At 44.8% G+C, this 22,832-nt stretch overlaps 1 protein-coding gene across 1 annotated transcript; it reads right to left on the minus strand.

The window, feature by feature from the left end:
- Positions 1-9,782: 9,782 nt before the first annotated feature.
- On the minus strand, positions 9,783-11,126 carry fam110d (family with sequence similarity 110 member D; the record flags this gene model as incomplete). Its single annotated transcript, XM_079274571.1, has 1 exon — positions 9,783-11,126. One exon carries the CDS (start codon positions 11,124-11,126, stop codon positions 9,783-9,785), a length of 1,344 nt encoding a protein of 447 aa, XP_079130697.1.
- Positions 11,127-22,832: the final 11,706 nt, after the last annotated feature.

A 22,832-nucleotide genomic window follows, 5' to 3' on the forward strand; every position in this document is an offset into this window, starting at 1 on the left:
GTGATTTCTTAAAGTTGAACATCACAGCCAAAGTGTGGTTTTTTAACCACACTGTGATTCACACCACTGCTAATGACTAAAGTTTGCTTCAGTGCTAAAAACAAACCAGCACTTGGATCACAGCTCATCTAGGAATAGATCTACTGCACAAGGCTGCAGAGTTTGCTTTAACCTCTCAGCGAATAAGTCATCACCAAAATGGAAACTTGTCTTTACATAACTCAAATATTCTGCAGTATGTTACGTCATGGAGCTGCATTCCTCCCTGGACTTTGCACAGTTATTCAGGATCTTGGCAATAAGGAGCTTGTGCTGATGGACTGAAGAATGTAATTAGAGGAAACAGACTGTATTCGGCTTCACTGGGTCAACAGGCAGTTCACATGTCATTTGCCGACCGATAATTTGTTTTCGAGTGTCTTATCTGTCGGTTGTGATCAGCATTGTGGGTAGCAGCAAATAACCAATCAAACAAATGAGACAGAATGATGGTGCTGGTGGGAAAAGTTAGTTCAAATCAAGGATCAAGGAAAAACAAGCAAAAACACTAAAAACGAACACTGCTTGACAGCTGTTCTCCTGTACGATACAATTAGACCCCACAGAGGATAATATGTCAGGTGGGGATCCTCTGTGGGTTTGTTTTTTGGGCTGTCATTGGCCGAATCCTCAAGGGAGGTCCTGCCCAGCATGGCGCCGTGGTGATGGGCCTTCCCTCGCCTTGGCAACCAGACTGGGGTTAAATTAGGAAAGGCTAACCTCAGAACTGTGGCGGGGACGAGGGCGAGGTCAAACGTTCCCGTCTGCTTTGATGATGGCGGAGGTTGGAGAGAGCAGCAGACAGACGCTCTTCACCAGGAGCCTGACGCACCCTTAGAGGACGGATCAGGTGCTGATGGTTCCGACACTGTTGTGTGCATGTGGAGATCAAGCTAATTCATGCAGCACCCTTCATTTTCATGTGTCCTGTGCAAACGGTTTACAACCCGGCTCTGTGAGAATGCATGGGGTAGTAAATTGTCTCCTGAACGAAAAGCCTGACAAGCGTGACTGGAGTAACAAAGGGGAGTGGGGTTGAGCTAACGGTCACCTGGAGAGACGTAAAGAGCAGACAGTGATTTACTCTCCACTCCCGTCTCCTGGTGTCTGCCCCTGCTCAGGCTGCAGAGCTTCTCTCTCTGCAGCCTGGAGGTTACAGTCTGAGCCTGGACTCAGTCTACGCTGTAGCTGAGCTCAAAATGTGTGCTGTAAAAAAAATGTTTTGGTGTAAAAATGGCATGAAATGTGTCCAGCATTACCTGATTTGAAGTTTGCCAAAATAGAGCAGCAAATATTTGTGTTTTGTAAAAACATACTTTTATTTTGGGGCTCTGTAACTCTGCAAATGCATTCAAACTGCATTGTGAGAGTTGTAGGATCGGGTGTTTTTGGAACCTGACCCATTGGGAATGTACCAGCACCTGTTGAAGTGAACTATACCTGCATATATTATAACAAATGATTGCCGCTTCCTCTGCAATCCATGCAAAGAAATCGATATTGTCGACCCGAAGATAACTGCGTGGTTTGAGCATTTCACTGTCACTGAAGGCTTGTGTGAGGAGGAGGAGGTGCTGAGAGGAGACGTTGCGGATGATTTGATTTTTTTAAACATACATTTTCCCAAACTAATTTTTACTGGCTGTGGAACACATCAAAGCTACCATCTAAAAAGGAAAAAAGGCCTGTCATTGGTTGCACCCAGGCCACATTGTGAACATATGGTCCCCCGGAGACGCTTTTACCCTGTTTGGTGAAAACATCAAGACCTGAGAGTGAAAGAGAGTCAACGAAAACCATAGGGGTGCAATAAAGTGACTAATAAAGAGACTGTATCGAGGTGTTTGGGTTATGAACTCTGTGCCCTCGCGGGAGTCGAGTATCGGCGCCGGAGAAGTGCAGATGAATGTTTTCATGGATACAGTCGGGGAACCGGGGCCAGCTGTCGACCTGATGTTTTCTTGTTCCCACATATAGATCTGACTATGTGATTAAGCTGCTTTCTCACTACCCAGTGGCCTAAAATGCTTCCACAGTGAAGACCACACTGGAGAATGTTGCTGAAAAAGATAAATGATGGATTTGGATACAAAATGTATTGAAATTATAATAATTTTCAATGCAATACTTTGACAAGAGCTATTCAACAGTGAATAGCTTGTATTTTGTTTTAGCAGAAAACTGGCAATGTACATCATAAAACAGGAGATAACGGTGTGCAAATCGATTATGTATTTCTTTAACTTCTACAACATTCTTCAAAGCACAACTAAAACCATCCACCACAAGATCTTTTCGAATTTGTTTGTTGAATTCTTCTCATTCTTCTCACCAAATGCGAAGGAGTAAGTAGGGCGTTACACCAACACCAAATATTGGTTAAATATACTCTGCAGTGAAAATATTCCTCTCTCTCTCATGTGCAGTAAACCCTGCTAATCGGCACTTCCAGCAGGTGAAAACAAACACGGAGGGATATTTGCTGCTCGTATTTGGCCCGGCGCTGCTGAACTCTGGACCACACAGACTTGTCACAACAAAGAAAATGAATTTCTCTCTTTCCCGTCAAAACAAATAAAAGTGTCCCGTTAGCTTGCTATACAGTAGTGGCTGCCCAAAACATGGTAATGGCTTTTTATGTTCACAATAAGGAAGAGCACTGACATCTTACTCGTGGCATGTGACATGTTTAGCATCACAGCTGGGAGACAGGACATTGTGTTCAGACAAGAAGAAGAATATCAAGAAATCATGTTGCAGTAAAATAGTTCTACTCTGAAACCTCATTCTGGTTCAAATATAATATCTAATATATCAAATCTGACATTACTGCTGCAGGCAAACATACTACTCTTTGGTTAATGCTTTTAAGTTATGCACATTTTAACACATGTTTATGAGTAGCTGTATAGTTAATATAGTATTCACATTTTTGAAGAACTGAAATGTATTATTCCAGACAATAAATCGCTTTTCTGGTTCAAACAACAACAACTTCTCTCAGATATAGAATATGTCGTGTTTTATTTTCAATATATAATGATGTTTTTGTCGTTAGGTCAAGACACAGACAGATTATTAAAACCAAAGATAGGTGAGCAAGAGGAGAACATGTTCAAACAAAGAAGGAACATGATTTAGAATTTTAAACTACCTGAAGAGAAAAAGACTATTTCTGACAGTCTAATCAATTTCTTTGAATATTTTCTGCGAGAAAAAGAAGTTCCAGAAAGAGCCAATTATTCAGTAATGAATAATTGACGCCTGTCAGAGATTAGCTGGCTGTTAGCAACTAGAAGTATCGTAGGAGACAGCTTTGTGTTTCGCGGTCAATCTGAGTGGAAAACTACCAGAATAAAAGCACAGTCTCTGGATTCCTGCACGAGGCAGCAATGGTTAAAGTAAACTATTTAACTGTAACACCTAAACCAGGAAGCTGTCAATAGCTGGAATACTCCCCGAATGGAACCTGTTCAACATTCAGTTTCGGTTCAGCCCAACTGCAGTCGATCCTTGCCCTTGTTCTACATTGAGGGGTCAACTGACCTCACGAAGAAGAAAACACATAAAACTCTTGTCTCCTCTTTGTGTACCTTTCAGTTGGGGCTGAACCCGAGCCCCTCCGGCAGTCCTGCCGTTGTTCTGCTGTAGTCTTTCCTGACTTCTGACGGATATTTGAAGAGGGTCCGTGGCTCCTGGTCAGGTTTCCCACAGGCCCGAGGCTCAGCACATCTCCCCGACCCCCCGGGAAGCAGAGGTTGCGCATGAGAGAAGGGGGAATGAAAAGGGCCACTCCTCCTGATTTATGACCTGGCGCAGCCATAGGATACCTCCAGCTCAGGGATGGTTTTTGTTACGGAGGTGGAGGTCCACCAAAGCAGATTCCCCCAGCACCTCCTGCCAACGTTGGTTTAAGATTTCAGACATTTAGAGGGGGGAGCTCGGCATTTCAGAGTCAAAAGGGGCAGTAGCTGAAACTGCTTTGTGGTGTGTCCGGACAAGAAGCAGGTACAACACAGTTATCTTCTTCTGTTGACTGATTCTCTGGTAGGTTTGCATACCCAGATGTTAGCCAGCTGTTGGATTTTGGAACACCGTTGCATAACTGATACGTCTGCTGCTGTTTTGGATCATTCCAGTCATCCAGTCACAGTTTGATTTGATACAGTCACGACCGAGACACCAAAATAAAATCCTCATGAGTGAGTCACTCATGAGGATTTTATTTTGGTGTCTCGGTCGTGACTGTATCAAATCAAACTGTGGGCTCACGTCCTGGTGCCCTCTTCCACTCTTGATTCACAACTCAAGTTCCAAAAACGGTCTGTCATTTAAAATTTCGAAAAATGCAAAATCGACATGGTTATTTGTTCGGTTTCTTCTGAACGCAACACATGTAGCTTTATGCGGAACTTAGTCGTAGCACGGTTGGTTTTCTTCACTCTTGTGCCGACAGACAAGAATCAAACGAGGACTTTTAGAATGAAACTTTAACTTCAAGGCAAATGATGAAGAACTTCCTGTTTGTAAACAAAACGTTCAAAGTTGTGCCCTCACTCGCAGCATCACATACGGCAGCGAAAGTGAAAGCCAACCCTAGATTCTTTCTTTTTTTTGGAACGAGCTTTGACCTCTTGACGTTTCGCCTTGTTGTTTTTTGCGGTTTTTCGGCACAGTGTCTGGCATTGTGGTAGCTTTCACATCCAAAACATCCAGCTAATTTACAAGGCAAACTGACATCTTTGAGTACAATTCAGTCTCCTAGTGTTTGGGGACTACATGCTAAAAACTGGGACACAGCGCTCTCGTCCTCACCAGTAACTTCATTTCCAGACCACCACTGCTTCTACAACGTCCCCATGCTTGTAGCATGTTGATGTATCTAGCACATCACTGATGGAAATGTGCCTTGGCAACAGCTGCTAATTGGCTTATCGTGTTTTATTCTTGTACCGGCAGCTCATGTGCTAGTTTTCTGTGTTCAGCCTCTCTCTCCCTGAGTCATGAACCCAGCTTCTCTCAAGCGTAGACATCCACAGTCTGCTGAAGCTGCTGGCACAGAAGAACTAGGCCAGATTTGCACACTTCAAAGCCCATGTTAACCCTGACACACATTGCTGCTTCTCAGAGCTCAGAGGAAGAAAAATGCTGCAAATGCATCACAGTTTGAGGCCACTCGGACACAAAGTGATGATATTTGACCAGAGTTGTTGTCAAACAGCTGGAATGGAGGTTTTTAGCCCAGAAGAAGCGCATTGTATGTCTGCCTCTGCGACGTGACACTGAAAAAGTCCTGTTGTGACAGTTGCTAGAAGCGTTGAAGACCACAGTGAGTTTAACACTCCAGGCATGAAGGGAATCGCATTTTCATGTGTTGCCCTATAAGTCTGTTATACTTTTGTGGCAGTAAGGAAACAAAATGGCAGTTTAGCTTCTTAACATTTGTGGATTATTATACATTTGCAAAGTTTCAAGAGACGCTTTATTCGGGTAAAACTCCAAACCAGTTTGTGATGTCATAATTGGGTCAGAACTTTACTAGACAGGATTTTCTGGCGGGGAAAAGTGTAAACCAGGAGGTGTTTGGACCCCCTGTGGTGTTTGTTTTATGTGAGTGGAAAACCACATCAGCAGCATCAAAGCCTGGAGTGGTGGTGGATCGCTGCCAGTTCATCATCCACTTTGCAAACCTGGCATTATCTGCGAGCACGGCAAAACTCTTAAACAGGTACACCATCTTGAATTTGCCACAAAAAAACCACTTAACCAAACTAAACCACGTCAACCCGGTAAGAATACAATCTGAATTGTCCTCTACTCGACCAGTTGTCGTCGATTTATTTCCAGGAAGACTGAGAAAGAAAGGCCAAACCCAAACCATGACCATATGCTTAAACCTTGTCCTATGAACCCAAAACAGGATGTCACAGCAGGACCTCCGGTCAGAGTAACTGACATAGACACAGGCACATAGGAGGGCTATTGTTTTCTTCTGCTTTCTGAAAGACAGAAAGAGGGAAAGGGAAGTATGTTTAAGGGATGGAGAAATTGGATGTGTGTCGTTACACTGAAGTGTTGCTGTGAGAGACTTAAGGACTTTAGAGTTCTCTGAAGAAACAAACCAGCTCGCAAAATGTTGTTCAGCGTCTGCAAAACAGAGCCCTGGGAATGTGTCAGACGATTGTATCCTTAAATGTCCTCAAACCATGTTGGGCCTCTTTAAAGGGAAAGTACTTCCTAAAATAGAAATCACATTTTGTTTTCTTTGTGAATTTGAGGTCTCTATTAAAGCTGAAACGTCATCTTCTGATAAACCTCGTAACTGCTCCATGGACAGTGAATAATGGATCAACTTCCAGCCAGACGGCACACAAGGTGATTTTATTGTCATGTGGAGACCTTTTGTATTTTACATTATGCAATACCTTCATGTAATAATAAAGCTCATTATGATAGTTTAAAGTAACAGTTTTGACATGATGGGAAGTTTGCTTGTTTGCTTTCTTTATCACATCTGAGAGGATTGATACTCACTGTAAATACCAAGCTGGACTAAAGGCACCTGCAATAAGAGTTATGTGCCGGACAATTTCTTGGCTGGGACCAGCAGCCTATAATTTACAGTAGTTTCCAGCGGTTGCCTCCATAGCAGTAAAAGTAAAATCGCCATTTTTACACTTGGAGACACTTTGGCAAACCAGATATAACGTGTTACTTAGTGCCCTTTAAAGGTGCTGTGGGTTTTGAAACCTTCATCCAGTGTTTTGTTTTCAGCTAACCGGCTGATGGCTGTAGCTAGTTATCTGTCATACACGAGAGTGGTATCAATCTTGTCTCTCAGCTATAAAGCATTTTAAGAACAAAGCTAGAGTCAGCGATTCGCCTAGCTTTGCAGCAGTACTGGAAATAGTTAACCTGGCTCTCCAAAGTATAGAAATCTGCCTTTCAGCGCCTCTAAAACTCACTAATTAACGAAATATAGCTTGTTTGTTTCATCTGTACACAAACAGAAATCTAAATATGACAAGTTGTGTTTTTTATGAGGAATTATGTGCTGTAACTATTTCTTGGTGAACAGAGGCAGCATTGGTAGGATGTTTTCCCTGCTTCCAGTCTTCATGCTAAGCTAAACTAAGCTAATTGCCAATGGCTCGAGCTCAATACTTGATGGACAGATGTGAGAATGGCATCGATCTTCCAATTGAACCGTCGGCACGAGAGTGATCACGCATAGTTCCCAAAAAGACAATAAATGGACCAACTCCAAAAAATGTCATCTGACATTTTCACTTCAGCATTAAAGCTTGTGCCAGGGGAGACCTGTGCACATAAAAAACCCCAAAAAAAACCGCTCTAGATTTCTTGCCCCTTGAGACTTGAATACATTGTGAACTGGTGCGTGCAGAAACAAAAGCTGAGTCAGCAGGTCTAAGAAGGAGAGACGAGACAAAGACAGTGTCAGGAAGAGTCTACAGGCAGGGTGGAGGTCGGCTCTCGGACGGCGTAGACATAGCATCAGGCCACACAGAGGCCCTCTTGTCTATAAACACAACCTGTTGCAACTCACTCAAGAGCATACCATGCAGGGAATGCTAAAAGGATTAGCGCGTAGCCACTTGAGACAATGTGAAAAATGAGACGTGATGTGGTGGAGGGAGGCCACAGAGAGTCAAGGACGAGACAGCGTCACAACACTGACTCAGTCAACCATTACCCTCTAAGAAGATTAAAGAACAACAGCCACAGCTTTTTATTTTTCTTTTTTTATGTTGACTGCTGTAATATCATGTAATATAAATGAATTATTTCTTAAACATTCACAGGATTTCTTAAGTATCATTTATGCAGGGACACTTATTTGTACTAATTGGTACACAGTAATTGGTTTATTAATACAGATTTTTCCTTTTTTTGAATCACCCAAAAACACAAGAAAGACCACAAAGAAATCACCTTCACACACATATTTCATTCTTTGTGTTTATTTGCTGTGTACATCAGACACAAACCTCTTTGGACGAAACGAAATCTCTCATATATATATATATATATATCAAATAAAAAAAGAGATTCAGAATTTCACGGAGCCACTTTGTAAACATGCAACCAAATGGTTTTCAACAAGGAGATATTAAAAACAAAAAAAGTTGAAGGGATTTCAGGAGTGTGCCATGCTGATGACGAATACAGAAAAGATATCATATCAAAGCTGCAAGTACTGTAATTGTGTTAATTTATCACATGTAGAAATAAACCGTGCCCTTGAGTTCAGTAGTTCTCACCCCGGAACGCCTCTCAGTCTAACCTCCGCATACCTCGGCAGACCCCCAGTTCATATTTCAGTGTCATCCTTTCATGGAGATAAAGTGAGAATCACTGAAGGATGGATGAAGTGAGGTAGGATCCGTGGTTATCAGAGAAAGGAGGCTTCAGCCTCCCCTTGCTTGTTTTGATGGGGAACGGCTGACTGAGTCAGCTGGGAAGTTTTCAACGTCTGCAAACTGACAGATTGGTAAAAGTGACATCCTAAAAATATTTCGCTGTAAAGGGTTTGACAACTTGAGCTCTCTTATTTTTGAAGGTGAACATATCATTTTCATGAAATTGTATCCATTTTTGTAACTTCTTTAGTGACTTTTAAGTCCTCGCTGTGCTCGTACTTGCTTGTAAATGTCGGTTTTTTCTCTGACAGGAATCTTTCTCTGTTGCTGAGCTTGCAACCATATTGCTTACACAGCTATGAGCACTGAACAGGCATGAAGCATTAGCTGTGGTAATCAATGACTGTGTCACTCGTGATTATTGGACAGTGTATATACTGTGTGAACCCTCCTTGGGGTTTAGAAAATGAGATGAAAATGATGAAAATGACTGGCCACACATGGCTCCTTGCCTTCCACGAAGCAGGAGCTCCTTTGAATCTAGCTCAGTGTTTAACGTGATATGAGATGAAGCTCCCGTAAAGAGTTCAAGAGGTCTGTCTTTCATTTGCTCTCTCTCTGTCCAGTTCAGTGCATTAACAACCCCACAGGGGTGCCTTGCATGTTTGTTCCAACGCCTGCGTTTAAGGAGTAAAAAAAAAAAAAAAAAGGCAACACACAAACTAAACTGGGACAGATCCGGATGAGGTACTCATGGTTCACTTCACACTCACACAACAGCTTTCCAGTTTAGAAAAAATAACATAGCTTAGTGGTTTTCCATTTTAATTTAGTCGTGAAGGGAAAGTGTTGGTGTCAAGCACACTAACTGTGCCCACTGTGCCACGACGAACGTACACTTATGTGCCTTGAAGAGGGTCACAGGGACTGATTTCAGAAATGGAGAGGACAACAGCGTCTACACAACACACAGTCACACACACACACGCACAGACACACAGATAATAAAACATTATGCTGGGTGAAATGGTTCCATTCATCAGTAAGGTCTGTCTATACGCCCACACAATAGATCTATAAATACAATATATCAATTTGAACAGGAGATAATTAGAAGCAGTTGTTGTCCTCTCATTTGAAGAAACAGTCTCTTTGGAGAGCAAGAGACAAAAGGTCATCGTGTGCCATGGAGCGCTAACCCTAGTGATAGGCGTCTGAAACAAACCCTAATTTGCCAGAGAAATTTGTTTGAAATTGAAAGAAAAATCATATTTTGCTGCTTTGACTTGCATTGCTGCTCCAAAAATAGAAAGACAAATCTTCCTTCTGCACTCCACGGCACATGGTTTCTTTGTCCCTAGATTAAACAGTCGACTCTTTGGGTCCCTCTCGAGCAGCGTTCTTACACCCGTAAAGCCACTTGATGACGCGAGCGTTCCTCTCAATGATCGAGACGCCAGTGGGAGGCTGATCGGCCAGCTCCTCCTGAAACAGCCCGTCTCCTGAGTGCTGGGAGAACTCGCTGGGCTCCGAGCAGCCGTCCCCGGCGACACTGCGGAGGGCCAATGAGAGCGTGTCTATGGAGCTGGCACCCGAGAGGAAATTTGTTCGACCCAGACGCTCGATCATGTCCACGTCCAGACCGCAGAAGTCAAAGAAATGCTCCTGCTCCGACAACGCTACTGAGCAGCGCAGATGCAGGTCTGACTTTGAGCGCCGCAACTCCCCAAACTGTCTCCTGGGTGCTGGTGGGGGCGACGCCCGCTTCCACGGGTCATTCTCATCATCGCGGTTACTTGAGTGGCTGCCATTGGTGATACCATCACCGGTACCATTTGCAAATCCGTTCTTAGTCCGTTCAAGGGTAGAGCTAAACCCAGGGCTGGGGATAGACCCTGGGCTGCGTTCTGGATCAGTTTTACTGGACCTCCTGCTTCCTGGTCCTCCATTCGTAGTGTCTTTCTCATTGGTCCAAGACATGCGGGACTCTCCATCCCGCGAAGGCGCTTTCTCTTCACCGATCACCATCTTCTGGATTCTGCCTTCACTTCCGCTTCCCTTCTCCCTCATGGAGCCCTGGAAGAGGCGGCGGACAAAACTGTAGCCCCTCACTTCCGTGTTATTGTTGTCCCCCACCGCTGCACCGTTGGGACTCTTGCACTCTTTCTTCTGTCTGTAGATGACGAGGGAGTCCGGCCTCAGCATGCGTTTGCCTGTGCTTCTCCTGAGTACAGGGGCACTGTGCGGCGCTACCAAGGAGTTGAGTCCAGGAGTCCTGGGGTTGGGAGGCAGTACATTGTTCGCATTGCTCCTGTTATGCGCCTCAACGTCCACAGAGGTCCGTCTGTTCTCCTTCCTGGAGTCATCATTTTCATTCTCATCTCTTGAGGTGAACGAGCCGGAGAGTGTAGAGACGGGGGTGTTGGATGAACGGCGCGGGGTAAGACGAGGCGTCAGGCTCCCGGGGATGGATATAGCTCGCCGTGGCTGCGGTGGAGGGGTAGCACATGGCACCAGCACAGGCTCCTGTTTGGTGTTGATCACTTGCTGGCTCTTAACATATTTGGCTTTGTCCGCCTCAAGCCTCTCCACAGCGCTGATGGAGCGGCCGCGGCCTCCACCGTCTATCTGCCTGCGCAGGTAGTCTGGACCCTTGTTGAGGAGCCTCAGAGGAGAGGGGGATCCAGCTGGCGTTAGGGGCTTCATGTTGATTTACTGAGCTGGGAAAGACATCAAAACTGCAGCCCTCAAATGACCGACAGCCTCTGGTGTCCCCCAGAGAGCAGTTGAGAGCAATTCAGGATACCAATTCAGGAGACCACAGAGTCCAAGTTTGTTGCAACCTTTTCTATAGATAGCTTGCAGTCTCTTTTTTTGGGCAATTTCAGAGCCCAGACAAATTGATATCTCTATCCAGTATTTACACAGGCATTTGGCTAGGCCAGGGCACAGGGAAGTCCTTTTTTTGTCAGCCAAGAGCCCTCCCAAATGAGACGCTCCCTGCCCACACCGCAGCAGAAATAGCAGACAGGGTGCACTTTGAAAGAGTTATTTTTCCTCCCCCACTTTTTCTTCTTCTCTCCTTCTCTCTCCCAACAACACCCTTCACTGTTGATCTTTTCAGTGACGGCTGCCTGGAGAAATTAGATATAATGGCCTTAAATATTTGCTTTGTGCAGGTTGTCGGAGGGACGCCGGGTCAAGACTTTTATTGTTTGCCGCCCGTCGTGGTTGAGGTGACCTGAGGGTGGCCGGCACCTGAGGCACTTGGTTCGCTGATGGACAGATGGGGCAGATGCAGATCTTGTCCTTGTCCTCACCTCAACTGCGGGGACCCCTGGGAGACACAGATAGAGAAAGAGTGGGTTTTAGTTGGAAGTGTTATTCTCCAGGGCAAAGCCACAAAACCAGATGGCAGGAAGGACGGTGGTCCCTGTAGCTCAGCTCAGATTCTGCTCATTTAAAGCTGGAGGGAGTTACTTGTCTGGAGCAGACCGCAATGCAGAGCTGACATGTGTAAGCATTTGATGACCTTACATATTAAATACTATAAGCACGCTACTATTAGAATTTAACAGTCAATGAGTACATATTTAAGGGTTCAACTACAGGCTACATTGACATGTTGCAGCTGAACCAGAAACATTTTAGAAGTGAGACAAAATGTGTTTTCATCACATATGAATTAACAAGCACATGTGGGTAATGTGTAATGTGTATTTCTTTAACTTTTGTCTGGTTTGTGTCTGTCCTGCAGTTTTGTCTGTTGTCCAGACGTTCTTGCAACATCCTGTAAGTGTGGGATGAAAGATGAATGGATGTCTGATGTTCATCCACATGATGTGCCTGTTTTCTGCTCAGGAAGTACTGCATTGTTGTTTTCCTTCTGGGCAGATTAGGCCAAGACAAACGGCAGAAAGTACAACATCCTGTAATTCGGATTTGAGAAAAACTGGCAGGCAGAGATTTTGACATCAAAATTAATGTTATATATTTATATTTTTCCCCCCATATCAAAGCACTGCTACAAGCACCCGTAGAACATAGATAAGGCATGACTCGGTGAAACGGGCTGCCTCATTTTGCGTTGATGATGTGTTCTGTGAAGAGAGACATTTCATATCTTTTAGGTTTTCGTACTCTGTGAGTATTCGGGAGGGGGGAAGGAGGCTGCACGTCTCTATAATGGGAACGGCTGGACCCGAGGAGTATTTGTAGCATGAAAACAACCAAGCAAACTTATCGTGTGTCTATGTATGTGTGCATGTATGTGCATGTGGTCATGGGTATATTTATGAATCTGCTCTAGTTTTGCACCTGAGCCTACAAGCTGTGTGTGTGTGTGCGTGGGTCAGCACGAGGCAATAAGAGGCTTCCCTGAAAATGAAAGAGGCCAAATATGCATTCTTTCATCCTGTACCTTTTTCATGTCGACAAAAAAACAAGCTTGCCGCTTGCGAAGCAGGAAGATAAAGAACGTGCCTCTTAAACTTGAAGCTGTTATGTATAGATGCACCCAGAGGCACAAGTGGAGCCTGTTTTTCATTCACTTCCCTTCAAAATGTATTAAGAGTCCATCTGGAGAGATACGTGCTCTGCGTTTCTGTGCTAGACGACAGGAGGGTGTTGTGCTTATTGTTCGGTCAGGTCTGCCTCAAGTGTTATCAAATGCTATTTTAACTTTTCCTTCGCATGGGGGAAAACAATGAACAACCTTCTTTGGCAGGAAGAGGGATATATGTCTCATCATTTCAGGCAAACCATATGACTCAGCTGATAGTGGCAAACACTTAACCCTCGGTTTTCCGTCTTGTATTTATAAAGCATTTGTGATTTGTAAGATAGTCAAAATAATAATGTGACAGGACGACATGCAACTAAGGTCATGAGCTCTTAGGTCACCAAAGGGTTCAGCTTGACTTTTAGTACTCTATAGTCTATTCCTACTAAATGCTTAACTACTATTGATACATTAGACGGTGACATTTCACGCTCACCTAACTCTACCTGGTTCAGTCTGCTCACCCTCACACAGAAGCTCGAGCCTATAAATTCACTGAGGAAGAGGGGGGGGGGGGGGGGGGGGGGGCAACGGCCAACTAGTTGTTGTTTTTCCAGATGTCGGTCTGTCAGAGCTCGGGAAAGTCAGCCATTGTTTGGGTAGAGTTCCGGGAAAAATGTCAACAGGTGTGGGAGGAAAAGAAAGGGCATGACACAAGTAAAAAATTGTAGAAAATGAGAAGAGAGGTTACGGGTTGTTGCTGGGGTTTGGGTATTTATTAGACACCTTTCCTCCGGAACAATCTGTTCCCCATCTGTGTTTAAAATGGATAAGGGCGCAGGTTAATGCTCTTGAAGCATTAAAGGGGGGATTATCACCATAGGAGCCGAGACAAAGTCACTAATCCCGATGGTGGCTTTCCATTGCAGGGGGATGGGGGTAAAGCATGCAAAATGATATGAATGCAGCAACTAATCCAAACGCTCATAACCTTGAAATCCACAACAAAGAGAACTATATTTTCCAGCTTCCAATGTTTTTTTCTTAGAATCTGACACTACGAGCTTGACGGAAACCAGCCGCTCTCAGAGGTTATCTCTTGGTCCGAGTGCTATCGCGGACATCATATGACTCAATCTGAGTCAGCTGTTTGGGACACAATGTCTCAACCAGAAATTAGACGACGACTCAGCAGTCTTTTCAACAGAAAAAAATAAATAAAATAAATAAAAAACAAAAATGGAACATCAGGGAGAAGGAATGCGCGTAGTGAAAAGGTTACATTTGACCACACACACACACACACACACACACGGAGTGAACCAGTGACTCAACTGGGATTAGCTGGAGAGCAATAGCCACCATTAGCTGGCTATTGCTCTCCTTCCCACTCTTCGTCTCTCTACATCTCCTGTATATGCCAACGGGCCTCCTTACCCTTTCATTTTCCTCCCTACTCCATCACCCTCTTCCTGCCTCTCTCCTGCTCTATTTACCGTGTGCTCCCTGCATCTAAGTGCAAGCTTCAAAAGCTTTTGCCAAAACAAGATGTTTTATTGATGAGAATTTATGTTAGTTAAGTGAAATTTTCACGTGGAACAGTAATCCGAGGGGTTGCAAGATATATCTGATTTCTAAACAAAATAGGTCAGAAGAAGGAAAAACGTTTATTTTCTGAAGTTATTTCTTGAGAAATGTTGCAGAGTTTCACCTCTTCTGGACTCTGAAATAAGTGAAATTCCCATTGTTTTAAAGCAACCCGTGACGGGGGGCCAGGAGAAGACATTGCTTGTCTCTGGAGGGTCACAGACCAAAGGAAACTTCCTCTGTCATACACAAACACATCGCTAGCTACAAAACAAACGCTAGCTTCTCCAAGTGTCAGTCGCAGAGAGTCACAGCCCCCCCCCCCAAATACATGGGAGCAGAAGGTTTCAGATGCTGTTCAACTATTCAGTAAGCACTCTGGTCCATTGACACCAAATGTGTATTATGAGCCTTATCACAGGTCGCTCTAGGTCAGTTTATGCCTGCACAATACACAAGTTTTGCAACATGACCAAGAGGATAGTTAACGTCAGTCTAAGTGGATGAACATAGAAGGAAACAAGTGAAATCTCATTCTGAAAGTGATTTATGGGACGTGCGGTCAGTGCAAACGATAACGACGGAATCCAAACATTAACCAGCTCGTTAAATGTGCAACCGCTGTCTTACACCTTCCATCTCTCTGTTGTTTAATGAAACTCCTCTCTGTCTGTCTGTCTGCCCTCTATCTTCCTCCCCCGCCTCCCCCCCGTGTCCTCCCTGTGAAGCGGATGGCCCGGCCTGCAGGGGAGGCTTAGCCAGGCGCCCCCATGCAGCTAAAGAGGAACCAGATGTTTTGTGTCGTGCCACATCAAGATGCTCCGCAGCCCTGACAGACCTGTCATGTCAATTTTCCTTTTAATCAACAGCATTGTTTGGACTACTTTCATTTGACCCCTTCAGAACACACAGCGGGTTATGTTTACGTTTTGCTATCGATTTTACTGTCACGTGCAAATATTTGACAGTGGGAAAAAAAGAAAGAACTAAACACCCCAAAAAAATCCAGGAAGTGGCTGTTTACCCCACAGAGAAGAAGAACTTCATCCGGGCTCGGCTGGGCGTATCCAAAAAAAACCATCTGGCCTCGGATCAGAAGGTTAAAAGAAGTTTGCGTGTGAATTATGCATTCGGTGAGGTAAACACGAGATACGAGGTTAATAAATTCACATGGGCCACCTTTGAAGCTCCTTGGAATGAATGCAGCACACTTACCTGTCAAATAAATCCTGGGGCAGATAAGAGGCATCTGCTGCCGCCAAGGAACCAACTGGCCATCTCGAACGCCTTTACTCTCCTTCTCTGTCCCTTTCTTTGTACCAACATCTGGCAGCACTCTTCAGGATGACACAGACTAACGATCATCACTGAGGGACTGAAATGTTCAAACGTTAACCAAAGCTCTTCATGTCATGACGAAGCATCTGTGCACATCGATTCTCTGCATTGTGAATATAAAGCGCCTGCCTGGGCCAGTAATGAGCCACGACTCATGAGTCTGTCCGGTTGGGTCATTAACCAACACTACAAACCTCAAGAAGTCTGTGATGGGGCAGGACAAAGAAAAGGAGGTGTCTTCTTCTATTATCCATACCGGTCTTTCTTTGCATTGTTAATGGGCCATCAACAATAGTCCTCCTGCAGGTCTACAGATAAGTCTTGACCTGGTTGCTCTGCCTCATTAGTCAGGGAGGGAAAGGGACAAATAACAACATGGTGGCAGTAAAATGTAAGAGATGGAGCCACGGGACAGACACTGTCCCCTCAAAGACAAAGCCTGGTAGCCAGTTGTAAATCCTCTCACCATTGTGAGGCCGTGAGCGCCGTTAACCGCTTGATCTACGGTTAGAGGCTACCTTGGGGATGGCGAGGCCACCTGGGACGACTTAAGGGACCCCCGACCTGAATAGGCCTCCTCTCAAACAGTGAAATGTGACGAGATGGGCTCTTAACTCCCTGCTGCAGCTCTTTTGTCATTCAAAGCAAATCATCGCAGAGACAGCTGAGCTCTGGAGGAACAAAACAAAGAGGCCTGTGCAGACTTTAAGATGACAGTGATAAGACACGTGCCATGCTGGGTGCATGCATGAGTCCATGTCAATATTAAAGGTGACGGTCAAGAGTGAAAACACAGAAGTCAGCGAAAACAAGTTGCTCACGATGGCCAGAAACCTTTCAATTTAACAGCCAATTAGCCAGTAAACGAAATAAGTCACGCCAATCGGCTAAGCTGGCTAATTACCAGCTAATAAGCTTATTAGCTTGTTGGTAAAATTAGCCGGAACTCGTTTAGGAAATTATAATTTTGGCCTCTGTGTTGAAACTAAATTTTACAAAAGTACAGGTATAATTCACATTCTACTCAAATAACTTAGAAAACATCATTTTAAACCGATAATTAGCTTGTAAATCTGATAATTATTAGCCAACTGGCATGTCAGCTCTTAATCGACAGCGAAAACACTTGCTAGTGGCTGTATTCCACTTATCTGAGGTAATAATTAAAACAATGAGATTTCAATGGCTGCTTTAAGGCGTCACGACCTGTAAAAGACGTTATACTGTAAGTCTGGCCTTTACAGGAACTGTTACACCCATAACACAGATAACGTCTGCTGAGATAACGTGTTCACACGTATTCTTACTTTTATCAACAGACTGTGTAAGTTCCTTTTTCCTCTCTGCTAAGAGTGCCGGTGCTGTTGATAATTAAACAGCTCTGACCTATCACGTTTTATGAGTCACTGAGTGTTTACCTTTTCAGCTACAGTTTTTCAAGCAAATATAACTGTACTCGAGCTTTGCCTTTGAAAGTCAGCCCAACAGTTGACTGGAAAATGTCCCTTAAATTCAGTTTCAAACGATGAGAATAATGCAGAATTAGAATGCAATTCCAATTCCAGCCCAAATTTTGACATAAGTGACCCAAAAGTCTCTCAGATGATCTGGACACCAGGTGCACTGTGCTAGGAAACCGTATAATCCACACAGAGACACCTGAACCTGCCTCCCTGTCCAGGAATGTTAAGCCCAGCTGCAATACCTCACTTCTGATGAGTGAACTGTTGTCGGTTGAACTTGTGCACTTAGAAGGAGATGACGTCAACCTGGATCCTCGTATAAGAACTGTACAGAAAATGTATTGTTGTTAAAGCCAAGGTTCCAGAAAGACATTGGATTCATTGTATTTGTCTTTAATAAGGACAACCGTCCCTACACTCATCTGCGGGGCATGGATCAATTAAACAATCACAAAATCTGTCCTAAAATAGCATCAAAAATGATGCAAAACAAATGATACAGCTTACTATGTTACCACTATAATCACTGTAGAAAAAGAAGAAGATAATACCAGTTTTCATCTAAGTCGATGACCTGATTTGTCTAAATCTTGGGTCGAGGCTGGTCAGAGTGTGCAGTGTGTCATATGGATGTTTGTGTGGGAGAAGACGGGAAGAGAGAGTTTGAATACCAGGTGTCCAGATCTGGGCTACATCAAGTAAACGTCCCACAGCCTCTGGACAGCGTTGTTTTCTAAATTATGACCACCGCTGTTGCTCCCTTCACATGCCAGCCTGGCTTATGTGACCAGCAGCAGCCTACTGTGTGTGTGTGTGTGTGTGTGTGTGCAGCACAGCCCTGGACTGGGAATGCACTTTGCAACTCAGGGTAACACAGATCTCCCCTAAAAAAGCCTGTCCTGAGGCTGTTTTTACAGCGCGGCGCATAGACAGAATTCTGGGCACATCCCTCAATCTCCCAGGGTCTTAAATTATGAAGGCCTGCTCCCACACTGTGCACCCTCATTAAGCTCTCAGCTGGGGAGAATGCTCTGAAAGACAGCACTGTCTGGCCAGCTGCCAGATGTTTTATTTCACCAAGTCGGCACATTTTTCACCCTGCCAGGCATATACGTCTGCTTCCACAAAGTGACAGAAGACGCTTCAGTGGACGGTGGCCGTTAAACCCGCAAAGAGCAACTAAAATGTCAACGCATGGTAAGTGGTGTTAAATCATACACCTGTGTACCTGCAGTGAAACCTTGTCACAACAAAAAGCCTCACAACACTGTGATGGATGAACATGTCTACGCGGAGAGGGTGGGATCCACTACTTCCCGGTTTTGTTTTAAGATTGAGGACATTGAACGAAACGCCAGAGAGGTGATTTTGGTGAAGCTCACTACTAAATGAAGAACTCCCACAGCGACCAAAAAGAAGGAAAATGAGCGTAACATCTGCGTAACCCCCACCCTCTTTTCACACAGACACACCAGGTTGTCAAAAGGACATTCACACACCATTTGCAGAATTACTCCAAACACATGTTGCTGATGTTAGCAGTAAAAGGTTAGCGCCGACTTGTGAGGACCCGTGCCAGCTCTTGTTTGGGGTTGGTCGGAGCTTAAAGCTGCTCCAGCTGTGCCGTGTCCCAAAATACTAGGTCGTCTGTGACTGTAGTGTCAACCCACCCCACCCCCACACACACCAGCACCACTCTCCACCACTTCAAATGTGCCAGTATCGATGTGCTTTCTGCACAGCTCAACAGTTTGATCCGGTTAATTTGGTACAACTCCAGTTGAAATCATGATTCACTGACACGTGTCAAATCCTGTTTTTTGAGACACATTGAATTAAAAGTGTTTTTTTTGCTAGCTCGCTTTAAAGTTAATTAAAAAGGCCCTGGAAACTTGGTTGCAAAGCTTCAGTATTTATCTAGAACAGCAGATATTACTGACTAAATAATTAACTCTCAAAATTGAACAGTCAAAAAGCTCATCGGGAATGTGTAGGTTTGATTTGACAGTGCTAAAAGCATAGCAAACAACCCCACAACTCTCACTTTGATTAAAACAACCCCACAACTCTCACTTTGATTAAAACAACCCCACAACTCTCACTTTGATTAAAACAATCCCACAACTCTCACTTTGATTAAAACAACCCCACAACTCTCACTTTGATTAAAACAATCCCACAACTTTCACTTTAATTAAAACAATCCCACAACTCTCACTTTGATTAAAACAACCCCACAACTCTCACTTTGATTCAACTGTTCCTGAAACCTGATTGGTGCTGAAACGTAAATAAGTGAGTCTGTCCTCTTTCTGCCAGTGAGAAAAGCAAGGCCAAAAACACAGAATGCAGAAATCGCTTGTGTAAAATAACAAAAAACATTGGCCAAAATAGTTTATGGTCATGCCCCATCACTCTTAAAAAGCTGATTCAGTTAGTACATCCAACATTAATCTCTTGCAACCTTTCCAAAACAAACCCTCAAACAAGCATAACAACTTTCCGACTACGAGAAAAGAATAACAGAAAATCTCCCACACAAAGAGCCTCGACCGAGCTTTTTCCTCGCTGCCATCTACGCTTAGCTGTTAACCTCCGCTGAGCCTGCCAGCTGTCCTCTCTCATTACCGATCGAGCGACCTGCTTCTCGGCAAACAGCCCCCCGAGTGCCACGGAAAGGAGACCCCCCCCAGCCGTTCGTGCCTTCTCCTCCTCCTCTCCTCCCTCGCCTCCTGTCAGAATCAGAAAACATCTGGAGGAGCCGGAAGAGTTTTGCGGGGCCGACGGTCTCCAGCTCCCGCGTCGGAGCGACTGTCCGGGCCTGTGTCATCTTCCTCGCGGTCGAGCGGACATGCAGCGCGGCACGGTTGAGTGTGATGGGATGTGGCAGAGCGACAGAGGCGCCCCGGTCGGACTGTGAACAATTACGGTTGATGTGAGAGCGGCGGAGAGACACAGCTGTCACCCACACACAGGGGACTGTCAGGAGATGGAGATCTGTCAGATCATGTCTCATGATTTCTTTGCCCACAATGAATTATGGATTGAGTTATGAGCCCCATGGAGATGCGAGTGAGCAGACTTCAGGCCTGCAGAGAATAACAAGACTTATTATGGTAATGATCAAATCAGCTCCAGAGTTGGATGCAAACATTGCAAGTCTTAATTTCTGCCGGCACGCTAAAGCGTATTCAAAGACCTTTCTCGAGAGCGCAGCATCATCAATCTTTCAAGAGATAAGCCAACAAGTAGAGGTTTCACGGCAAAAAGCTACATCTATTTTTGATAAATATGTCCCTGCTCATCAAATTATCACTTCAATGAACATGATTCCACACTCGGTTGTTTACAAAACAGGAGAAATGCTAGCTTGGTACGTACGGCAGATGGTGGCTTTTACTTCTCCTTCTCAGCCAGCAATCCTTTATAAGAGTGGGTGTCACTTTATCACGGGGTACCTGCCTGAAGAAGTTGTTTTGCTGCTGGATGTAACTGAGAACTGTGACTATTTTTGACAAGTTCTTCCTCTTTTTTAAACTGTTCCTCCTGAAAACTGTCAGCGAGGAGGTTCCCAGAGACAGACTCTACAATGGCCCAAACAAGGAGCAATAAAGCTAAATTATAAGCCTGGTGGCTTGTGTGTGTGTGTGTGTGTGTGTGTGTGTGAGAGAGTCTTTGAAGTCTCACACTGTTGTGAACCTCAAATTTCTAAAACCAGCTGCTGTTCAGCGACACACACACACACTAACGCAGTGCCAGGGGGAAGATGATGTCATTAACAGGGTACGTTTTCTTCTCGAATTAGAAACTCGAGCCTCCCGCCATAACTTTGGGGGCTTTTCATCTAACCCATGCAACAAAACGGGGATTAAACGGAACAAAATGTTTGACATCATTCTTAAAATGTGACGTTTTCAGGGCTGCGCGCCGCAGGAAAACTAAACCGTGCCTGTGAATGTGACTGTGGTACGGCTGAACTGTGAGTGATAAGAAACACATGAGTGGCCCATTGTGAGCTAAAACCATGAAATATCTCGCGGCTTCCGCTCGCGCTCCGCAGCCAGCGCTGATGTGGCCCCAACCGATCAGATTATACACCCGTAGAGCCTCGAAAAAACATTGTTTTCAGGGGAGAAAATTGGAAAATGAAAGACGAGGTGGAATCCTTGTGTGCCATTATGTCCCATAAGATATTCCCGTCTTTGACCCGTGCTAGATGCGGACGTCAGTGTCGTGGTGGCTCCTTGGCTTCTGTTCGGACGCCTATACGGTGTATTGAGCGTGTGTCATAAGGTCAACATGATTCTCAAAGCTTTCTGAAGTGTTGCACCACCAACACCATCCTCATCCATATCGGCGCTGGTGCTGTGAGCCGAGCGGGACGGGAAAAGAACTGAATTACTTTTCATTTCGTCACGTTGAGGATGTCAGGCCTCCTGTCAACGCAGACGGAGACTGCAGCGAGCGGCTCTGCGCCCCCGGGCCCTCTGCTCTGTAACGGCAGGAAGTATTCTCGTCCGCTCCGCTGGGATCGGCATCAAACACAGACGAGGCCGCATTACAGCTGGAGAATTAGCGCACTGCCACATGAATGGCGGGAGGAAATAAGAAGGGACTGTTTACGATACAGGCCCCACTCAGTAATTTTGCAGGTATCGGAATTCAGTCGGAGAGATGTTTGCTTCCTGCGTTCAAACACGTGCAACGTGTTGGATGTAGGTGTTTATGGTCTGTGACTCATTGTAGCTCTCGGGCAGGGATGCAAACCGAGTCAGATTGGTGGGTTTAAACTTTCAAGAAAACAAAAGTTGAATCATGGAAAGGTAGGGAGAGATAATGGGCCTTAATCTAGCTTCTAGTAAATTCATTATACGTCACGCATAACAAGTGATCACACCCAAAACTGCAAGACAGCAATCTTATATAAGTTTATCTCTTCAGCCAACATGGACTCAAAAGATGGAGGTCTGAGCTGTTTTGTCAGTTAGTTGAAGTAGAATTGTAGGCCCCCCCCCCGCCCCCCTCTGGAAAGTAACAACAAGGCTTCATAACCGCACCATCATGTCCATGATCTGCATCAAAAAGCATGAATTAAACCTGCGCACGGGCCAAACCAAAGCGTGCTCACCTACGAATCTCAGGCTGAATGTGTTTACAGGACATGTGTGGTCTGTTTAGTCTAGCTCCCAAGTTGTTTACGCTCCTGACCCCCACACCGATCAAACCACTGCATGAAACACATCAGCGGAGAGTTGGGGGGTGGGGGTGGGAGGGGTAGAGGCGGGTCAAGGTGGAGTTGACCCCGAGGGCACGCGATTGTCTCCTTGGAGGAGAAAGTCTTCACAGTCTTTTCGGTTTTCAGAGTTGCATAATGGCCCCTCAGGTCCCCAACTTACTTTTGTTCCTTTGAAAGCTCTCAGGTAACACCGTCTTAGGCTTTATAATGTTTTCATTCGTACGACCGGCTGCAAAACGAGACATGCATATGTCACAAACGAACTGATTGGTAGGAAAATGCTTAAT

This window comes from Melanostigma gelatinosum (assembly GCF_949748355.1).
Source record: "Melanostigma gelatinosum genome assembly, chromosome: 9".
NCBI classification, from domain to species: Eukaryota; Metazoa; Chordata; class Actinopteri; order Perciformes; family Zoarcidae; genus Melanostigma; species Melanostigma gelatinosum.